This window comes from Polypterus senegalus, chromosome 1 (genome assembly GCF_016835505.1).
Source record: "Polypterus senegalus isolate Bchr_013 chromosome 1, ASM1683550v1, whole genome shotgun sequence".
Lineage (NCBI taxonomy): Eukaryota > Metazoa > Chordata > Cladistia > Polypteriformes > Polypteridae > Polypterus > Polypterus senegalus.
In genome coordinates, this window is record NC_053154.1 from 76,792,233 (window position 1) to 76,811,544 (window position 19,312).

General features: G+C 37.7%; 1 protein-coding gene across 2 annotated transcripts in view; it reads left to right on the forward strand.

Annotated features, from left to right (window-relative positions):
* Positions 1-19,312, forward strand: part of LOC120527576 (insulin receptor-related protein-like) — a 113,253-nt gene that overhangs the window by 26,195 nt on the left and 67,746 nt on the right. Inside the window, exons 3-4 of one of the 2 annotated variants that reach the window (XM_039751148.1) lie at positions 12,885-13,194; positions 13,733-13,875. In XM_039751148.1, coding sequence (XP_039607082.1) covers positions 12,885-13,194; positions 13,733-13,875 — 453 coding nt within the window. The remainder of the gene's footprint in view (positions 1-12,884; positions 13,195-13,732; positions 13,876-19,312) is intronic. The other variant, XM_039751158.1, reaches the window with a different exon arrangement.

Here is a 19,312-nt window from a genome sequence, read left to right on the forward strand (position 1 = left end):
AAAATATTAACAAAAGAAACATATGCCTTGTACAAAGAGTTCTGTCTAAAAAGTGGCAGTTATGCGATACTGAAGGAAGCTTACCAATAACCTAAGAAACAAAGACGCAGATCCCCTTAGGGTTATCTGCCATCCTTGGCTGAGTACAACTGCCAAATCACACCCCTCCCAGTGTATCATTGTGTGTGTTTACTGTAAATAAAGGCTGCATGTCACTGAGTTCTACCAGAACACTCAACTAACAAGCTTCTACCTTGGCAGCTAACATCAAAATATTGACAGATTACTGCTCAAGCAATGAAACACAAAATTGTTTTGAGAACTTTTGAACTTAGTGAAGAGTTTCATTCTAAATGACAAATTTCTATAAAAGCTGTTCTAGACATTATGTGTGCCTGTTATAATAGTATACTTCTGCTATCTATCCATCCATATATTTTATCTGGAGTCACATTTTTAATTTTCCTCCTGGTTTTTACCAGTAATACATTGATGGTACCTACAGTGTATTTTTTTATATGTACATATTTTGCTTTTCAATTTGTTCAATGTGACAGTGTATTATAATCTTATTAGCCCTGTAAAGCACCTTTTTATGGTGTATTCTGATAGTAGTAAAATAATAAGTGAAAACATACTGATCGGTGTCATTTGGATCTATGAAAAAAAAATAAATAAATAAATAAAAAAAGCCTATTATAGATATATACCTACTATAGATATACTCCTACTCATCAACATACAGTGAAATTACCAGTACAGAGTAACAAAACATTTCGATCTAATCTGTACCACATTTGCTGTTCCACATTTGTTTAAGTAAATACCAAAAACAGATCTAAAATGTATACTGTACTTTATATGGAATTCAAGGTTTCTGTGCAGTGCAGAGAAATAAATGGTAAACTTATAGTTATGACAATTACATGTTAGGTTTACTGGTCACTCTAATGTAGCCCTGTGCAAATAAATGCTCCCAGCAATCCCAGCACTGGTTCCTGCTACACCCCCATTGTTTCTACAATAGGCTTCAGATGTCCACAACTCTTAATTGTAATAAATGTGTATCACAATGAATGAATAGAAAATTGTGGTAACACTTTAGAATATGTGCTTAAACGGATTGTCATTGTGACCTACTGTCAGTGCTACCTATTGCATTTTCACCTACTGCTACAGCATCCCTTGTTAGGGGTTTGTTACTTACTAGTAACTGACTAATAGATGGACTCAAAGTAGCTGCTATGGTGCATTGTATTTTATTGTATTGACCCCGTTCTTTTTGACACCCACTGCACGCCCAATTTACCTGGAAAGGGGTCTCTCTTTGAACTGCCTTTCCCGAGGTTTCTTCCATTTTTTCCCTACAAGGGTTTTTTGAGAGTTTTTTCTTGTCTTCTTAGAGAGTCAAGGCTGAGGGGCTGTCAAGAGGCAGGGTCTGTTAAAGCCCATTGCGGCACTCCTTGTACGATTTTGGGCTATACAAAAATAAATTGTATTGTATTGTATTGTATGGTAACACACCATTTTTGCTAAGCATCCCTTGAATGGCCAGACTTTTGGTTCTGTTATGTGTATCATTACTGGTGTAAGAACAAAGAGCAGCAGTCCAGTACTAAAAAAACAACTGTCTCATATTTAGAAAAATTTGACAGCAAACAGTTGTTTAATAATTGTTCAAATAGTATTTCTGTTCGTTTCTGATATGTCCGGTATGGACTTGGATCTGGTACAGCACACGACAGCCTGCAGAGACTTCACCATCTCCATCACTTATATAAAAGTGAGACTCTTTCAGTCTCTTTGTGTGTAATGCTGTAGTTCCATTAGTGGCTGTCCGATGGGAGAGAACGTAATGCATGTGTTTAAACATACCATGCTGCCTACCGAATCCCACAAATGTCCGATTGCTCTAGAGGCACTTTACTGTGGCTGTGTAGCATACCTTGGCACTTTGCAAAGACAGCATGGGTGATGATAGTTACCGGTCTTGTCAATGGCTTTTCAAGATATCCCTCTGATGTCAGATGCCTTAACAGCACATAATCAGTTTTGAGCAGAGATGATGTGATTCATATAGTATCTCTCACTTGTCATTGCTTAATTTATTTACATTTACAAACCTCTCTGGTGCAAACCTTAACACTGACATTTGTGAATGATTGGGAAAGGTGACTGTATATATTCACAATTGGAAAGATTCACCTGTTAGCAGCAAAACAGCAATAAACTGCCTGATTATGAAAGAAGCTCAGCCTCGATTTCACTGTTAGGTAAACACAAGAACAATCTCATTCTTATAACAAGCAGCCAGACATGTTCTTCAAGAAGTGAAGACACCAAACCTTTAGAATCCCTGAAGCCTATGAAAAAACTTGTAATACAGGCCCAGTTTAAATCCCTTCGCACCTCTTCATCAGCGTCTTTTGTTTTGAAAATGTGTCGATCAGCACAAGCAGCCTGCAACCCCACCACTCACAAACCACCCCACCCTCCCCCTACCAATACATCTCAAGTCGCAGAGAAGATTGTAAGAGCTAAAGTCTTGTTCATCTGGGTGTGAGGTGCCTGAAACTGTAGAGGGTATGTAATATACCGTATATCTTCCAATAGTAGCCCCGGCATTTATTCAAAAAATTATTCGGACGGCCCGGCGTTTAAAAGAGACCGGCGGTTGTTGGAGACCGGCTATTATTTGCCTCGCAGACAGAATGGTGATGGATAAACGGGATTAATTTGGCAGTAAAATATGGTATGGTACCGTATTTATGGTCACAAAATGTAGGCAACAACACCGGATGAACATTTCAGGATTTAATGAAATTATCAGTACAGCAGTACGGTCTTATTAAAGCAGTATACAGTACGGTACTACCGTAAGCATGAAAAACAGGTACGGTAGACGTCAACTTTCTTGCCAATGATGCCACCAGCACTGGCCTGCACCAGTCCGAATTTCGCACGAAAGTGCTCATCAGCCCGACAAGTCCCCTGCAGAACATAAGGAAATGCAATAAACTCCAAACTCACGCATATACGTATACATTACTACATGAGACTGGATAAGATACAATAAAGTACAGTACTTACCATCTACTCGTCATCTGAATAGGTAATGATTGCTTCGTTATTTGCGAGTTCTTCTTCATCTTCCTCTTCTGAAGTCCAAATATCAAACAAACACTATCATAAAAAGGGCAAATATAAAAAAATAAGTGTGCTTTTATTCAAGAATATAACCGTAGAAAAAGAAATTGAGTTAGGGTCCAATGCTGATACAACTGCTTGGGTGGCGCAGCAGTAAGAAATGCTGTCTCATAATCAAGAGGTTCCTGGCTCGATTCTGAGCTTGTCCATTTTGAGTAGTGAGCTGCTCTTATTGTTATTATTATAGAGTAAAAACATACATTTGATTTGAGTTTTTAACAAGCGGTGTAAATTTATGGTACTTATAAAAGTTAGCATCTTTTTTTTTTATTCACTTTTATTTTCTCAGTCACATTTACGAGCCCCCAATCTGAAACTGCTAGTTTTCAAATAAAGATGTGCTATAAAGAGGTGAGGATGAGGGTTCTACATCGGAGAAAGAGAACAGAAGCCCTCCCCGCAAGAAACGTCCACTCACACATAAGAACAACGCAGCTGCACCAGGAGTGAAGGCGAAAGATGGCACCATTTGGAAGCAGCCACTGGTCAAACGTTGTCATGCCAATCGTCTGCCCCACATGTGTCCTTCAAAGAAAAAGCAGGGCTTACAGAGCTTGCCAACGTATCATGCAAACTTCTGTTTGTGATTATGTTTTGTGTTGGTCTTTTATATGAAAATCATTTATATTTTACTTATATAAAAGCCAAATTGAATGTTATTTATTTACTTATCTTCCTATAGAGTAAAGTCTCAAGTAGACTGCAGAGCTTCCTGTGTTTGATTGATACGGGAAATGTTGTACAAGTACATGTAAGGTGGGCCGGGATTATGAGTTTTTTCATATGCTTCAGGGATTCTAGTGTTAATAACATAGCTTCCTTAGCATTAGACCTGAGTGTTACTCAGTCTGTGAAAACTGTGCTAAAAGTGTTAGTCCTGAGTGTCACTCGGGCAACTGTACAGATGCATCTTGCATAAGTGTTAGAACTGAGAATCACTCATGCTGTAAAAGTACTATCAGCATATGTCCCGAGCATTACTTGGGCAAAATTATAGACACGTCTTGCATAAGCGTTACGTCCGAGCATCACATGGGCAAAGAAGTCAGTGCATCTTCTCCTCTCACCTGTAAGTGTCAGTAACCCCCTCGGTAATAATGCTGTCTCGTAAGAAACGTTTTTCAGCAGCCAGGATGCTGCACACTCTTGCTAGTGATACGAGCTGTGATGATGAGGATGTTGAGGAGCTTATCATCAGCAGTGAATCTGCCCTCAGGTGGTGAAACTGAAACAGACAGTGAGCCCAAAAGTGATTCTGATGAATCAAACAGTGACCCTTGCGTCTGGCTGTCTGTTGACCTAGCTTTGAATAAACCAGCACCACCTTGTTTTTATTTTATGGGGCACCCAGGAATAAAAGTGGATGCTGTCAGCCAAGAATCACTCACTTACGTGCATTTATTCCTGAATGATAACTTGATCGACAGAATTGTTGTTGAGACGAATCGTTCTGCTGAAAAGTGTTGGGCAAATACCCATACACCTAAGAAGTTTTCCAATTCAAAAAGGTGCAACCCAGTAACTGCTGCTGTTATCTGGGTCTTTTTAGGCTTATTGATATCGCAAGAACTTGTAGTGAAACCTGAGCAGTGATGCTACTGGTCCAAGAACAAAATTTTGGCAACACTGTTCTAAGGAGAAATTATGTCCGAGTGTAGGTTTTCACTAATTATTAAATATCTACACTTCACCAACAATGAAGACATTAATGAGAATACCAATCCAGCAACCAAACATAAGAAAATTTGTGTGTACCAGGCTATTTCAACAAAATTTCGGAGTATTTACATTCCTAATTGTGATGTCAGCATCGATGAAAGTCTCATGGCTTATAAGGGCAGACTGTCATGGACACAGTACATCATGTCAAAAAGAGCAAAGTTTTACAAGCTTTGTGAATCTAAAATGGGATACATTTGGAATTTAGTTCTGTACACAGGTAAAGGAACAATGTTTGATCCTAAATACAATCAGTACGGCGTTGCTATGTCATCGTTGCTGACTTTGATAGATGCTCTGCTGGATCAAGGTTATTGTGTAACCATGGACAATTTTTATACTTCACCAGAGCTACAGTATTTGACATCTTGCTGCAAAGAAAGACCAATGCATATGGAACAGTGTGTCCCAACCATTGTGGCATGCCTGAAGACTTTGGCAGAGCTAAATTACAGCGAGGTGCGCTAATAGCTTGGCAGAAGGTTAAAGTGAAAAGGAAGCACTCTGAAATGGAAGCACAAGAAAGATGTTTGTCTTCGTAGCATTATACATAATACATCTACAGGCAAAAGGCAATGAGCAGGTTACGAAGCCTTTTGCTGTGGTCGACTACAATAGCACAATGGGCGGTGAAGATCATACAGATCAAGAATTGAATTTCTATTTCTGTAAGATATTTTGTCATCTGATGGAACAATGCATTTGGAATGCATTCATTTCATACAAACAAGAAGCTGGTAAAACTGCATCTCATGCAGACTTTACATGCCAGCTTGTAAAACAAATCACTGCGGCACATCCACTGTTCACACTACCGCTAAACAGACGCAGTTAACCCAGCACATTGTGGATCAATCCAGAGAGTTTTATTGGTAGACATTTTATTGATTATATACCTCCAACAGAAAAAAAAAACAGAATCCATCTCATACCTATGCAGTGTGCTGTTCATAAACCACACTCCAGCCTCGAGGTGTACCTTACCTCTGCTTAGCTAGCGAACGGGAGAACTACTTCATGGATTTAGATTGTTTTTTTTTCTAGAATTTGCTTGAACATTACGGTTGATTTTGCGACTTCTGTCATCATGCTAAGAATCACAGTTTGTTTGCAGGAGTGATATATTTGCGCAAATCCAAGACAAAGGGTGAAGGCCAAGGGGAGGGGGAAGCATGACGTCAGGAGTGGGGAGCCGGGCAGGGTCCTCCTCACTGTCCTGTTTTACCACTACGCGGGCAGTAATGGCTACTTAATTATAAATTAAAAAGTGAATTCACCAATTCCACAAATAGCATTTCAATAAATGTTTTTAAGGACTGGAGCAGCATTAAGCAGAAAGCCGAAGCCTGCTCTAGAAAGGGTAAATTCACTTGTACACACACATTGCGAAAGTTAGAAGTAACTAAGTAGTCAGTGTGAAAGGCACTATATAGGCGACCAACCTGGCACAAAGAGACAGGGAGGCACGGGTAAAAATAACACAAATTTATTGTCTTTGCCTGTGGGCACAGCACAGTCCCATAAGCACAAAAGCACCCAAAAAGCACAGTGGTCTTCACCATCACTCCTCCCAGCAAGCGCTGCCCTCCTCCTCCTGACTCTGGCTCCCAGAGTGGTGGCTGCTGGCACCTTATAGAGGCCAGCCCACACGGGCTCGTTAAGACATGCAGCTCCCCCTGGTGGTAGCCACGGGGTCCAACAAGGCTGAGCTCCGAAGTCCCATGCCTGTGGCCCTGATGCAACCCAGGGGGCTGCCACCAAGCGTTCTGGGGGAAGTAGTGTGTATCCCATGGCAATTCCCCTGGACCAAATGTTGAAGGGGCGTCCCGGCCGGGCATGGGCCTGTCACACCAGAAAAATGTGTTTTTACTAAGTGAAATGGAAATGAAAGACCCAACAAAAAACAACCCATGCGTATAAGGGGAGAACATGCAAACTCCATGCAGGCACAGACTGGGACAAAATTCCAAACCCAGCCTTCTAGCATTATGAGGCACCAGTTCAAATCACTATGCCACCCTATATTTCTAAATATTTTCAATGAAATGTTCTGAATTTGCTACCATAACTTTAAATGTAATTATTGGATTTTCTTGGTTTTATATATATAATCTTATTTCATGTTATTTATCACTTCATGCTCTTCTTGCCCTTTTAAAATGTAGTCAAGGCTCCATATATTCACCTTGCTGCTGATTTTCTTTTTCCTCTGTCTTATTTGTTTTTTAACATCACATGTTTAACTGACATCCATAAAACAAAAATACTGATTCATTTCATTTGGTTCAGAACGTATTTTGCATTAATCAACAAATGCATGCAAATATAACTTCCTTGCAATGTTCTCCAGCACAGATGTCAACTCTTTGAAGTTTCTAGCTACAACCGCTAATAATGAAATTGTCAGGGCCTCATTGTTCCTCCCAAGGGGATTGTTATTTCATTTTTAACTGAAATGACATCATATTTCAAAGAATACTTAAAGCAGAGTAGCCTTTTGTTCTAGAAAATACCAAGTTTGTTCTTTAAGTAGAGTACTCTATGAGATCAGACTGTTTATTGACAATATTGTGGAAAATGGAGTAGGAGCCATTCCATCCTATGCAGGGCATGCCTCAAAATAATATATACTCAAAAGCAATCATTTAAGTGAAAAGCGGAATTCATCTACCACATATAATACTGTATATCGAAAAAAATCTATATGTATACAAAAGAAATCAATTAAGTTCTGTAAGAAGCTTAAAGGTAATGCTTTGCAAAGTGTTATAGCAAGCACTAGGAATAATAACAAGCTAAGGAAACACCAGATCACTTACATAAAAATATTTTTATTGACCACTGATCATAAAAAAACAAATCGGAGCAACAATAACCCTATATCGCAATATACTTTGAGGAAATAAACTGCCATTATTACATTTTTTTAACAATTTTTTAGGTAAGACAAATTATGAACAATACATGTTATGGTTGGCCGAAGGAATACCAGACTTGCAAAAAAACAATTTTTAGGATGCCAACCTGGCTGTCCCCATTTAGTTAAAGTTCAACACAAAACAAATGCATGACGGAATAAAAGGGAAACAAAAATAGTCACCATGAAAAGTAAGTGGCTGCCATTAATCAGGCTCTCTGGTCAGTTTTAAGGAATTTGTGGAGCTCCTTCTTTCTGGTCGACTTGTGAAGAAGTGACTCCTCCTTCCAGGTGGTCACCTTTCAATAGCCCAGGGACCGGATGGGGCGGAGTCAGTTGCTCTCACTAGGCAGTTTCTTGGCACTGTGGAGAAAGAAAAAGAGTGGTATTAAGGGTGGTATTAAATACCTGGGAAGAACTTGGAGGTTGATCCATCAGATGTGCATGCGCATAATGTGACAATGTGCAAATGTCTGTTAATGTCATGATATCTTCCATATTGAAATCCTGTAATATCTAGTTGTCAGCGAGCCCTAGGCAAACCAAAACCATAATATTTAACACTAGGCCTCAAATCACCTGTCAGTAATGATGGTTAGTGGTTAAGGCTTTGGACTTCAAATCCCGCTACTGACACCATGTGACCATGAGCAAGTCATGAGGCATGCCTGTGCTCCAATTGGAAAATCAAAATAAATGTAACCAATTGTTTCGTAAGTATTGTAACAAAGACGTCAGCCAAACAAGTAAATGTAAATGGGAACTCAATTCAAAGAGAAAATGCAAATGATTCAAAAGCAGCAAGCTCATTATGGCACCTCTAGTTCATTTCCAGATTTGCTTTTTGTGCCTTTTGGAATGTCCTTATTTAACTACTAAACATTTTGTAACGAATATAGCATAGTGATGCTTTACTTTATTTACTGTATATGAGTATATTCAAGTCTTGTTTCTAAGTTTTTCTTTTAACTCATATTTGCTCCTTAAATTTGAACTTTGGTTGCTACTAAAAGATTGTACCGTATTTTTGTTTTACTTTAGAAGGGCATTGACTAATTTTTATCTGCATGGAGTAAAATTTAAAGACAGAATAAATTAGATGGCAGTAACTAAGTGATTTTATCAATTGCTTTATATGACTGAAATACAGTAGGAGAGGAAGCAACAGCAGTGGCAGATGAGATTTAAATAATTCTCATTTAAAATTCCAATTACTAAGAACAATCAAGTTTCAAGATGCAAACCTAGAAACTAATAAAAACATACTGTAACTAAGTTTTAGGTAAATAAATGTAATTTTTGCTCAGGGAAGCTGGAAGCTTGAAAGAAGTGAGAAAAAATTGAAACCTAAAGTGAAGCTGATAAGTTAATCTACAGAGTTGGGGAAAGAAGTTACTGGATAATTCCCAGCATGAACGCTGCTATAAGCAGGTGCTCAAGAATGATCCCCAGAGAGAGGAGTGTGAAGCCAGCGCTTGATGGGTTGAAGAGGACACTCCTATTGAGCTATTGCTGTTACGGCTTGAACATCTGGTGGGGCTCTTAACTGGTTCAGGTTATATCTTACTGGTAGATACTTTAAAGTGTCTTTCAATTCCTGTTTCTCATCTACTCTTCCTGTTAAATGTGGAGTTAGTTAGGGATTCATTACGGGTCCTATTTTATTTTCTATTTATCTTCATCCTATAGGAGCTATTTTCAGGAGATTTAATATTTCTTTTCACTGTTATGCTGAAGATACACAGGCTTATATTACTGTTTGTGACTCTGCAATTAATCAGCTACACAATTGTCTTTTTGAACTAAGATCCCTGATGGCTGACAATTTTCTTGATCTCAATCAAAATAAAATGGAAGTGCTGATAGCTGGTCCCCCTGCAAAAGCTCAGACTGGTTTCAAACTTCTCGGTTCTTTCAGTGACTTTTGCAAACCTCAAGTTTGTAATCTTGGTGTCATTTTTGACTGTAACCTCTCTTTTGGGAAACAGATTAACTAAGTAGTGAAGAGTTGTTTTTTCCAGCTTCGACTTTTAGCTAAGGTCACACCTTTTTATCTCCTAGGGATCTTGCGAAAGCTACTCATGCTTTTACCTTCTCTTTTATCGTTTTTTATCTTGCTTGATTACTGTAACTCATTGTATTCTAAGTTCAGCAAATCCCTGATACACAGGTTGCAGTTGGTTCAGAATGCTGCTGCCCGTTTTTTGGTTGAGGCAAAAAAGTTTGATTTTGTTTCTCCAATATTAGCTTCTTTACACTTTCTGCCTCTTAGTTTCAGAACTGAATTAAAATTTTTTTTGCTAGTTTTTAAATCATTACACGGGTCTGCTTCTGCCTGTTTATCTGAACTGTGTGTTTTACACCAACCATCCAGACAGTTTAGATCTATCGGTCAGTTGTCTCTTGTGGTCCCCTGTACTAAGTGTAAAACTAAGGGGGACAGAGCTTTTGCAGCTGCTGCACCTCATCTGTGGAACTCTATACTTCATTACATTAAGGAGTCATCTTCAATTGAACTGTTTAAAATGGGATTAAAGACCCATGTTTATTGCTGAAGATTAAAAGTTGGGTGGGATGTTTGCAACATACTTTTAGCATTGACTATTGCAGGTTCAGCTTACTTCCATTCATTCACAAAACAAATGAGGAGTGGACTTGTGGGTCTTGTGTAAAGGGTATGCTGGTGTTTAGAATCAGGCTGATGCTCTTCAGGATCAGTGACTTCCAGATTGTGGATTAAATAAAACAAATACAGCAAATACAAATAAAGCATCAGGAGCAGCCTTTTAGTTTTGTTCTCATAACCACACAAATACAATGATTCAGATAAAAAAAAAATAAAAAAGTCACACTGATTTAGTCCCACATTCTATTTCTCAAACATCTGCACCACAAGAGGGTTAGAATGGAGAGTCATTTTGGTGGTACTGTGCCATGTAAGTGAACCGCCAAACTGTACAGGCAGGAGTTCAGGTCTTTGCAAATGAGTTTTTTGATCTGTTACTTTGTACTTTGAGCTGTTTATGCATTTTACCTCTTTTGTTTTTTTTAAATAACAAAGGTGCCTACTTTGCAATGCAACTGAGGAAATGAATGTGATAATGAATATGTGACATCAAACACTATGTTGACGTAACAACTGTAAATACCATCTGGGCAGAGAGACCTACCCAAACTAATTTATGTATTTTTGTATAAGATATAATATGTAATATATAAACTAAATATTTCTCATCTACTGATTTTATAAATCTAGTTTGTCAGTTACAAGGTGGAAAAACATATACTACAAATTTTGGAGATAAGGAAAGAATATATTGCTTATGTTTTACATAGGGGCAGAGAAACGTTGTAAACATCCCATTCGATGATCATATAGTAATTTTAATAATGCGGTCAGCAAATTATCACAATCATGGGTGGGGCTTAGCATGTGGAGTTTTACTGAAATTTAGAAACTCTTTTAAACTATAGCAAGATACAGGAGAATGCAATCAAGTACAGTGTGGAGGTAGAGGTGTTGTGCAGTAAGGTGGTGGTTCAGTTAGAGAAAGAGAGTGCTCAGCAGACATCGTCAGTAGGTGCTCTGCTCACAGTTTTCAGAAACATTATCTGCTTAGCTCAGCACAAGCCCGAAGAAGCTCCTTTAGCTCAGATTGGGAAGAATGTGCTCTTTTGAGAGTTGTGATCCAGCCATTGCTGGTTTGTGGCTGGCCACAGGCTGTTATAACCGTGATAATCTGAAAACTCAGATGGCTCGTGATGTGTGTAAGTTCACTACAAAACACTTGGCACTGTGGTGGGGGTGGAGTGTGAAACTGGAGGTATTGTGCATATGGTAGGGGATGAGAAAGAGAGAGAGAATGATATAGAGAGATAGAAAGAAGGAGAGAGATCAGCTGATGTCATCAGAAAGTCCTCCATTTTGCATTGCTTACTACCTGCCCCTGCACAAAGAGATATAGAGGTTTTTCTTTCACTTAGAAAGATGAAGGAGGCTCCTTCTGAGAGCTGTTGTAATCCAGACATTACAGGTTCGAGGGTGGCCACAGGCTGTAACCACAGTGTAAATCTGTGAACTGAAATGGCTCTGTGTCAAAACACACAAGCACACTCTTCTCAATAAATAGGAACTGCCACCATTGCTTACAAAGTAAAGGGGGCTCAATGCAGTTCGTGACCATGGATCAAGATGGCTGTGGAGCAGAATTTTTAAAAGGCTGTTTGTTTATTTAGCCTTCATAATGCTACCTTTATTTGACAAAGCCAAAGAATACAATATTATTTCCAATGCTTTAGACTGGCTTATCATTTACTGTCTTGCCAAAGAAGTCCAATCTAAAATATGTGTTTCATTGACCAAAGTCATTACTTAGTAGCAGTGTCAGAGTATTAGCAAAGGTTTAGAAATTAAAAACTGCTACCAGTATTACCATTACAAGATAAGACTGGATTCATTAAATGCTGACATCTATTGTCAAATGTTAAACAATTGTTTTATTGTCTCTGGATGCAGAAAATGTGGGTTTGGATGTAATATTTATACTTGGATCAATTTACGTTTTGAACCAGGGTCTGGTTTTAATGATAGTGTAATATACAGTATTTTTTGTGAATTTAGGTTTTTCTCAACAGAACACCATTTTTAAAAGTAAATTTATTTACTTTTAACATTTATGTTATTGCACACGTTTAGAGCAGCTGCCACTTTGTTGTGTCAAGACACATAAACATGTTGTTATTTTTGCTACAATAAATTCTTAATTTTTAACAAAAGAATGATCATCACAAATAAATCAACAACACAAAGAGGTACAGAAATCATTTAAATGGTAGAACATTTTCAAATTTAGTAAAACTTGCTTACTTGTTTGTTATTTTTACATACTACTATGAAAAATCTATTACTTGTGTGCTTAGAATTAAAGAAATTCAAGAAAGGAAATAAAGTGTATGAAGCTAAATTATCATTTTCACTTCAGAATACTAAAAAGACTCGAGTAAACTGGATTGGCTCTTGTGTTTCTGCTTTGTGTTTCAGTTTGTTCCTGTGGGGGTCAAGGATGCACAGCAAATGGAGAATGCTGTCACCGGGAATGCATTGGTGGATGTTCCCTTCCTAATGACAACCGAGCCTGTGTAGCCTGCCGCAATTTCCTATACAATGGACGCTGCCTTCCTTCCTGTCCAGCCCGCACATATGGTTATGCAACGTGGCGCTGTGTGACTGCAGATTATTGTGCCAGTCTACGCAAAGTATCTGAGGATCCACACAAGGCATCGAAGTTTGTTATCCACAATGGAGAGTGCATGTCAGAGTGCCCTGCGGGATTTACTCGGAATGAAAGCAGGTAAGAGATTAACATTAATTTGTACTTAAATTTGCAGCTGGTACTGTAGATGAAGGGTTCTGAAAAACTGAACAGATATTCTAGTATACAACTGGAAAGCAGCTGTCTCGTGAACTCATTACATAAAATGGTGAGCAATTGTAGTTCTTGTGCAAGGAGATTGCTAAAATAACACATCTTCCTAGTTCCACTCATATAAAATAACTGCAAAACCATGACCAAGCAATCTTCATTAAGTTTAATTTATTATTTAATGTAAATGTCTTGTATTGATGTCTTGTATTAAAGGATAAGACAGCATGTGACACATGGAGAGTTGCATAAAGTGGGTAAACTAGTAAGTGATTCAAACAGTATTCCGACAGTGTTGTTGTCACATTGGAGTAAAGATTTTTCTTTTTACTGAGATATGCATTTCTGAATTCTTCTCCTTGTTTTTCCATTTAACTCAACAGAATTACATGAATTAATTTTCTTTTCTTTATTTTAAGGCTAACAGTAGTTTAATAATAATTTGTTTGCATTCTATGTCTTTCAGCCTCTTCTGCCATGAATGTGAGGGCTTGTGCCCCAAAGAGTGTAAAATTGGCACCCTGACCATTGACACCAGTCAAGCAGCACAGGAGTTAAAAGGCTGCACCCACGTAGAGGGCAATCTCATTCTCAACATTCGCAAAGGTAGTTAGTAAACTTTCTTTAAATGTATATACTTTACCACTTTATTTTTTAAGTCAAAGAAAAGCAAGGAATCAGTGGCTTAGAATATCATTTGTTCAGATGTTATTGCTCCCCAGCCAGCAGATGTATTTTGTTATCTCCTAATGTTTTAAAAATGTAATACCTACATAAGCACTTCAATCATTTTAGTCATGTGCAATGGAAGCGTGGCTATTAAATCCTGGACCTTTCACTGTCTTGGTGGAATGTACACATTCTCATTGTGCCTTGTTCTTTCCTGGGTGGTCCTGTCATCTCCTTATATTTGCTTGTTAGTTTAATTTGGTGAGTTTAAAGTGTTCTGGTGTTGAGTATGTTTGCCCTGAAATGGACTGACACCTCATCTGTGTCTGGAGTAGGTCACTGTCTTAACCAACGCTGTTGGTCAAAACCATTTAATGAAAAATGACAAGGGTCATTCACCACAGCTAACCCCGGGGCTGGTTGTATTTTATTTATTATTCATTGTGAAGGATTAAAGTTAAATATACCTTTTATTACTTTCAATAAAAAACATAAATATATCTGAAGATTCATTTGTGAATCACCTGGTCAATTTAAGTAATGCTAGATTAAATCATTTTTACATACTTAATTTTTAAATGGAAACTATTTAATTATCACTTTAACCTATTGTTATTAATATGTATGAATATCTTTGTGATAATTCATATTACATTTCTGTGATCTATTTTTTAATTAGTGTTATAGTTAATACAAATTTAACAGACAAGCTTACACTATTTTCTCCTGAATTCTAAATCTATTAGTTGGTAATTTATGGGTATGTGTATACTAAAATATAAACCTAATATGAAGGATGTGACCAGTGGAGAATGGTTTCAACTAACTTAAAATGGCCCATAGGCACCACTCAATCCAGTTACAAGGGTTTAAATTGATAGTAAAGGGTTTCAGAAAGGTATAAAGCATAGGTTACATAAAAATGAAATAATAAACACCTCAAAGCCTGTCTCCACAAAACACAATATTCTGTCCCTGGCCTACCTTTCTCCTTCCCTTTCCACCCAAACCAATGATTCACACTGGCAGGATTCTCTTCTCTTTTTCCACATTCTTGCAATTTGAGCCCTAGCGTTCATTTCACTCCTAATCTCAAGCTCAGCTGCTTGAGAGAATGAGGCTTCTTTTAAAGGTTAGCCCTTGACTACTTCCATGGTTATGACCAATTGTCCAGCCAATAGTTCTGGGTCATCCTTGACCCTTTGGGAAGTAGACATCTTCAAGAGCCAGGTACACTTTTGGCTGCAACCTTGAAGTAGCTTCCTAAGACTAATAGGTGCTGTCTAGTTCTGCTTTGGCCAGCATCACTACTCTATCTGGGACAGCATCTTCAATTTCCAGATGAACAGTAATAACAACTGAATAAAGAAAACAATATACAGTATATAGCCATGGGAGGAACCCTTGATTGAGCATAGCATATGTTTTCCATCATTTAGTATAGTATTATTGTGTTCAGCTATTATTTGTCTAACATGTTTTATGTTCATTTTATTCTCTCTCAATTATTAAAGAACAAGCATGGACACATGGAAAAAACAGAAAATACAAATAATTAACATAAATGCCAATATTAATACAAACAAATTAATCAAACATAAACAGTAAAGACATAAAAAGGAATGTAATCACCAGCCAGGTGGGGAATCCAGGTTGAAATATAACAATAATAGTAACAAGAAGAGCAGAAAAACTAATGCCTCAGCACTGAGCTAAGGTTTTACAGACCTGAGTGTTCACCCCCCTTTTAGGTTAAACATATAGTTTACAAAGTAAATATAAAAAATAAACAAATTCCACAAAGATGAAAATACAATCACAAAATATTTCAGAGTCAGAAAAATACTTAACTAAATAATTAAACATGAAAAACCCCAAACATTTTCATTAATAAAAATGTTCAAAATAATATACAAAGTGTATCAAAATGAACCAAAAAGAATTAAATGGAAATCTGGTTATATTTCTAGTTTTAGTAATAATTCTTACAGAATCAATTTAAATTAAGAGAAAGCTATAAACAGACAAATTTGAGAAATCATCATACTTCATCAGTTAATTCTACTGGAAATACATGTACTGTATGGATAAATATATCAATTTCTAACACTCTATTTATTAATGCTTTAAAAATATAGATGTAGCACTCAAGCAGATTTGAATCTTTGTTATGAAAAAATAAATAGTGTTCAAATGTCATTTATTTTACAAATAATTTATATCTGCATCAGCTACAAGGAAATTGATTTACTGTTAAAACGGGGGTAAAATGTGTATCAGATTGGGATTGGTTGGTTGGTAAGGCAGAAAATGAAGGCGTGAAAGCTGAAATCAAAAAAGAGCAGGAGGCGTGCCGGCATGGGGAGAGGGTGTGTGAGTGATTTTTTCTGAGTTGGGGGGAATGTAAAAGAATGAAAAGATTTATAATAAAAAGTGATTAAGAAAGGAAAAAAAAGATCCCAGACAAAGGACTTAAGAAGCACACAGTAGTTTTAAAAATTTTGGTGAACCAGTTTGAAGACATTGTGGTCGTGAGCGACCTGGAACCAATGGCAGTTGGCATGATCTGCTAGAATCAAAAAAGAAAAGAAAAGAAGTGCATCTTAAACAATCTGGGAATCGGGCATAATGGAGTTTAAAGTACTGCTAGGAATAGTGCATCTTAATTTTCTTGATGTAGATGCAGCTTGTTGGCAGCAATAAGGTTCTAAATAATAGATTTTCTTTCTTTGTCATCATTTCATCAATTTGATAAACATATACTATATATATATATATACAGTATACTGTATATATATATACTGCATATACTGTATATACAGTGCATCCAGAAAGTATTCACAGCGCATCACTTTTTTCACATTTTGTTATGTTACAGCCTTATTCCAAAATGGATGAAATTAATTTTTTTCCTCAGAATTCTACACACAACACCCCATAATGTACATAAGTATTCACAGCCTTTGCCATGAAGCTCAAAATTGAGCTCTGGTGTGTCCTGTTTCCCCTGATCTTCCTTGAGATGTTTAACTGGAGTCCACCTGTGGTAAATTCAGTCGATTGGACATGATTTGGAAAGGCACACACCTGTCTATATAAGGTCCCACAGTTGACAGTTCATGTCAGAGCACAAACCAAGCATGAAGTCAAAGGAATTGTCTGTAGACCTCCGAGACAGGATTGTCTCAAGGCACAAATCTGGGGAAGGTTACAGAAAAATTTCTGCTGCTTTGAAGGTCCCATTGAGCACAGTGGTCTCCATCATTCGTAAGTGGAAGAAGTTCGAAACCACCAGGACTCTTCGAAGAGCTGGCCGGCCATCTAAACTGAGTGATCGCGGGAGAAGGGCCTTAGTCAATTAGGTGACCAAGAACCCGATGGTCACTCTGTCAGAGCTCCAGAGGTCCTCTGTGGAGAAAGGAAAACCTTCCAGAAGGACAACCATCTCTGCAGCAATCCACCAATCAGGCCTGTATGGTAGAGAGGCCAGACTGAAGCCACTCCTTAGTAAAAGGCACATGGCAGCCCGCCTGGAAGGCACCTGAAGGACTCTCAGACCATGAGAAACAAAATTCTCTGGTCTGATGAGACAAAGATTGAACTCTTTGGTGTGAATGCCAGGCGTCACGTTTGGAGGAAACCAGGCACCGCTCATCACCAAGCCAATACCATCCCTACAGTGAAGCATGGTGGTGGCAGCATCATGCTGTGGGGATTTTTTTCAGCGGCAGGAACTGGGAGACTAGTCAGGATAAAAGGAAAGATGACTGCAGCAATGTACAGAGACATCCTGGATGAAAACATGCTCCATAGCGCTCTTGACCTCAGACTGGGGCGACGGTTCATCTTTCAGCAGGACAATGACCCTAAGCACACAGCCAAGATATCAAAGGAGTGGCTTCAGGACAACTCTGTGAATGTGCTTGAGTGGCCCAGCCAGAGCCCAGACTTGAATCTGATTAAACATCTCTGGAGAGATCTTAAAATGGCTGTGCACCAAGGCTTCTCATCTAACCTAATGGAGCTTGAGAGGTGCTGCAAAGAGGAATGGGCGAAACTGGCCAAGGATAGGTGTGCCAAGCTTGTGGCATCATATTCAAAAAGACCTGAGGCTGTAATTGCTGCCAAAGGTGCATCGACGAAGTATTGAGCAAAGGCTGTGAATACTTATGTACATGTGATTTCTCAGTTTTTTTTATTTTTAATAAATTTGCAAAAACCTCAAGTAAACTTTTTTCATGTTGTCATTATGGGGTGTTGTGTGTAGAATTCTGAAGAATAAATGAACTTAATCCATTTTGGAATAAGGCTGTAACATAACAAAATGTGGAAAAAGTGATGCACTGTGAGTACTTTCCGGATGCACTGTATATATAACTTTTTCTATTTTCTTACTTAATTAAAGAGTTATGTTAAAGTTCACTACATTGCTTTTTGAGCTTGTATTTAAGAATGTAATGCCTGCTGAATAATGAATGACAAGTCTGAGATTCCTCTTTGCTTATTGATTTTATTATTTACACGAGAAAGGAGATGTGCTGAAGTTTTGGGTACATTTCATTTTTTATTCATGAGAAATTGTTTTTTTTTGCGTGTGAGTACACACATTTTATGCAACCCAGGTTATTCTTTTGGCAGAATCCAGTCCTTAGGCCATTTATTTGTAGCGATCACTGTCACCCTTCCCATGCAATAGGAGCTTGTTTTTTGCATAGGAGCAAGAGTGAGGGGACTACATAGAAAAACCCTGACATTCTATAACTAGAAAAAGCATGTTTCAGTTAGTATGATAATGAGTGTGGTAAAATATGACCTGGTTTCAAATGACTAGATTGCATGTTACATCACATTTCTATGTATTAATTAATATAAACAAGACCATGCCAGGATATTGTTTGATAGCCCAACATAATTTTCAAGCCTGTGTGATACAATAGAGTGGTCAATAGCTGTGTTTAAATCTAACAACATGGTGCCTGCATGGTTTCCTTCATCGGAAGAGTTTAGAATTTCATTGACAATGCAATTTAATGCAGTTTCTGTATTATAACGAGTACAAAAGGCAGACTAAAACTTTTTAAGGGAATAAGATTGTGTACTGCAAGACTGAAGCTGTGAGATTACTGCTTTTAAACAGCATTTTAGAACAAAAGGTTAACTTGAAATTGGTCTATAATTGTTAAGCAGATATAGGCCTAGATCGTATTTATTTAATAATGGTCTGACAGTGGACACTTACTTCATTAGGACCTGTGATAGTCAGAAATCTATTAGTAATGTTAGTAATTGATGCTGTAAAAACAGAGATTGAGTCTAAAAGACAGGTGGTAGGAATCATTTTAAAAATGAAAAGTAATGATTTCCTGTTCTAGGCAAT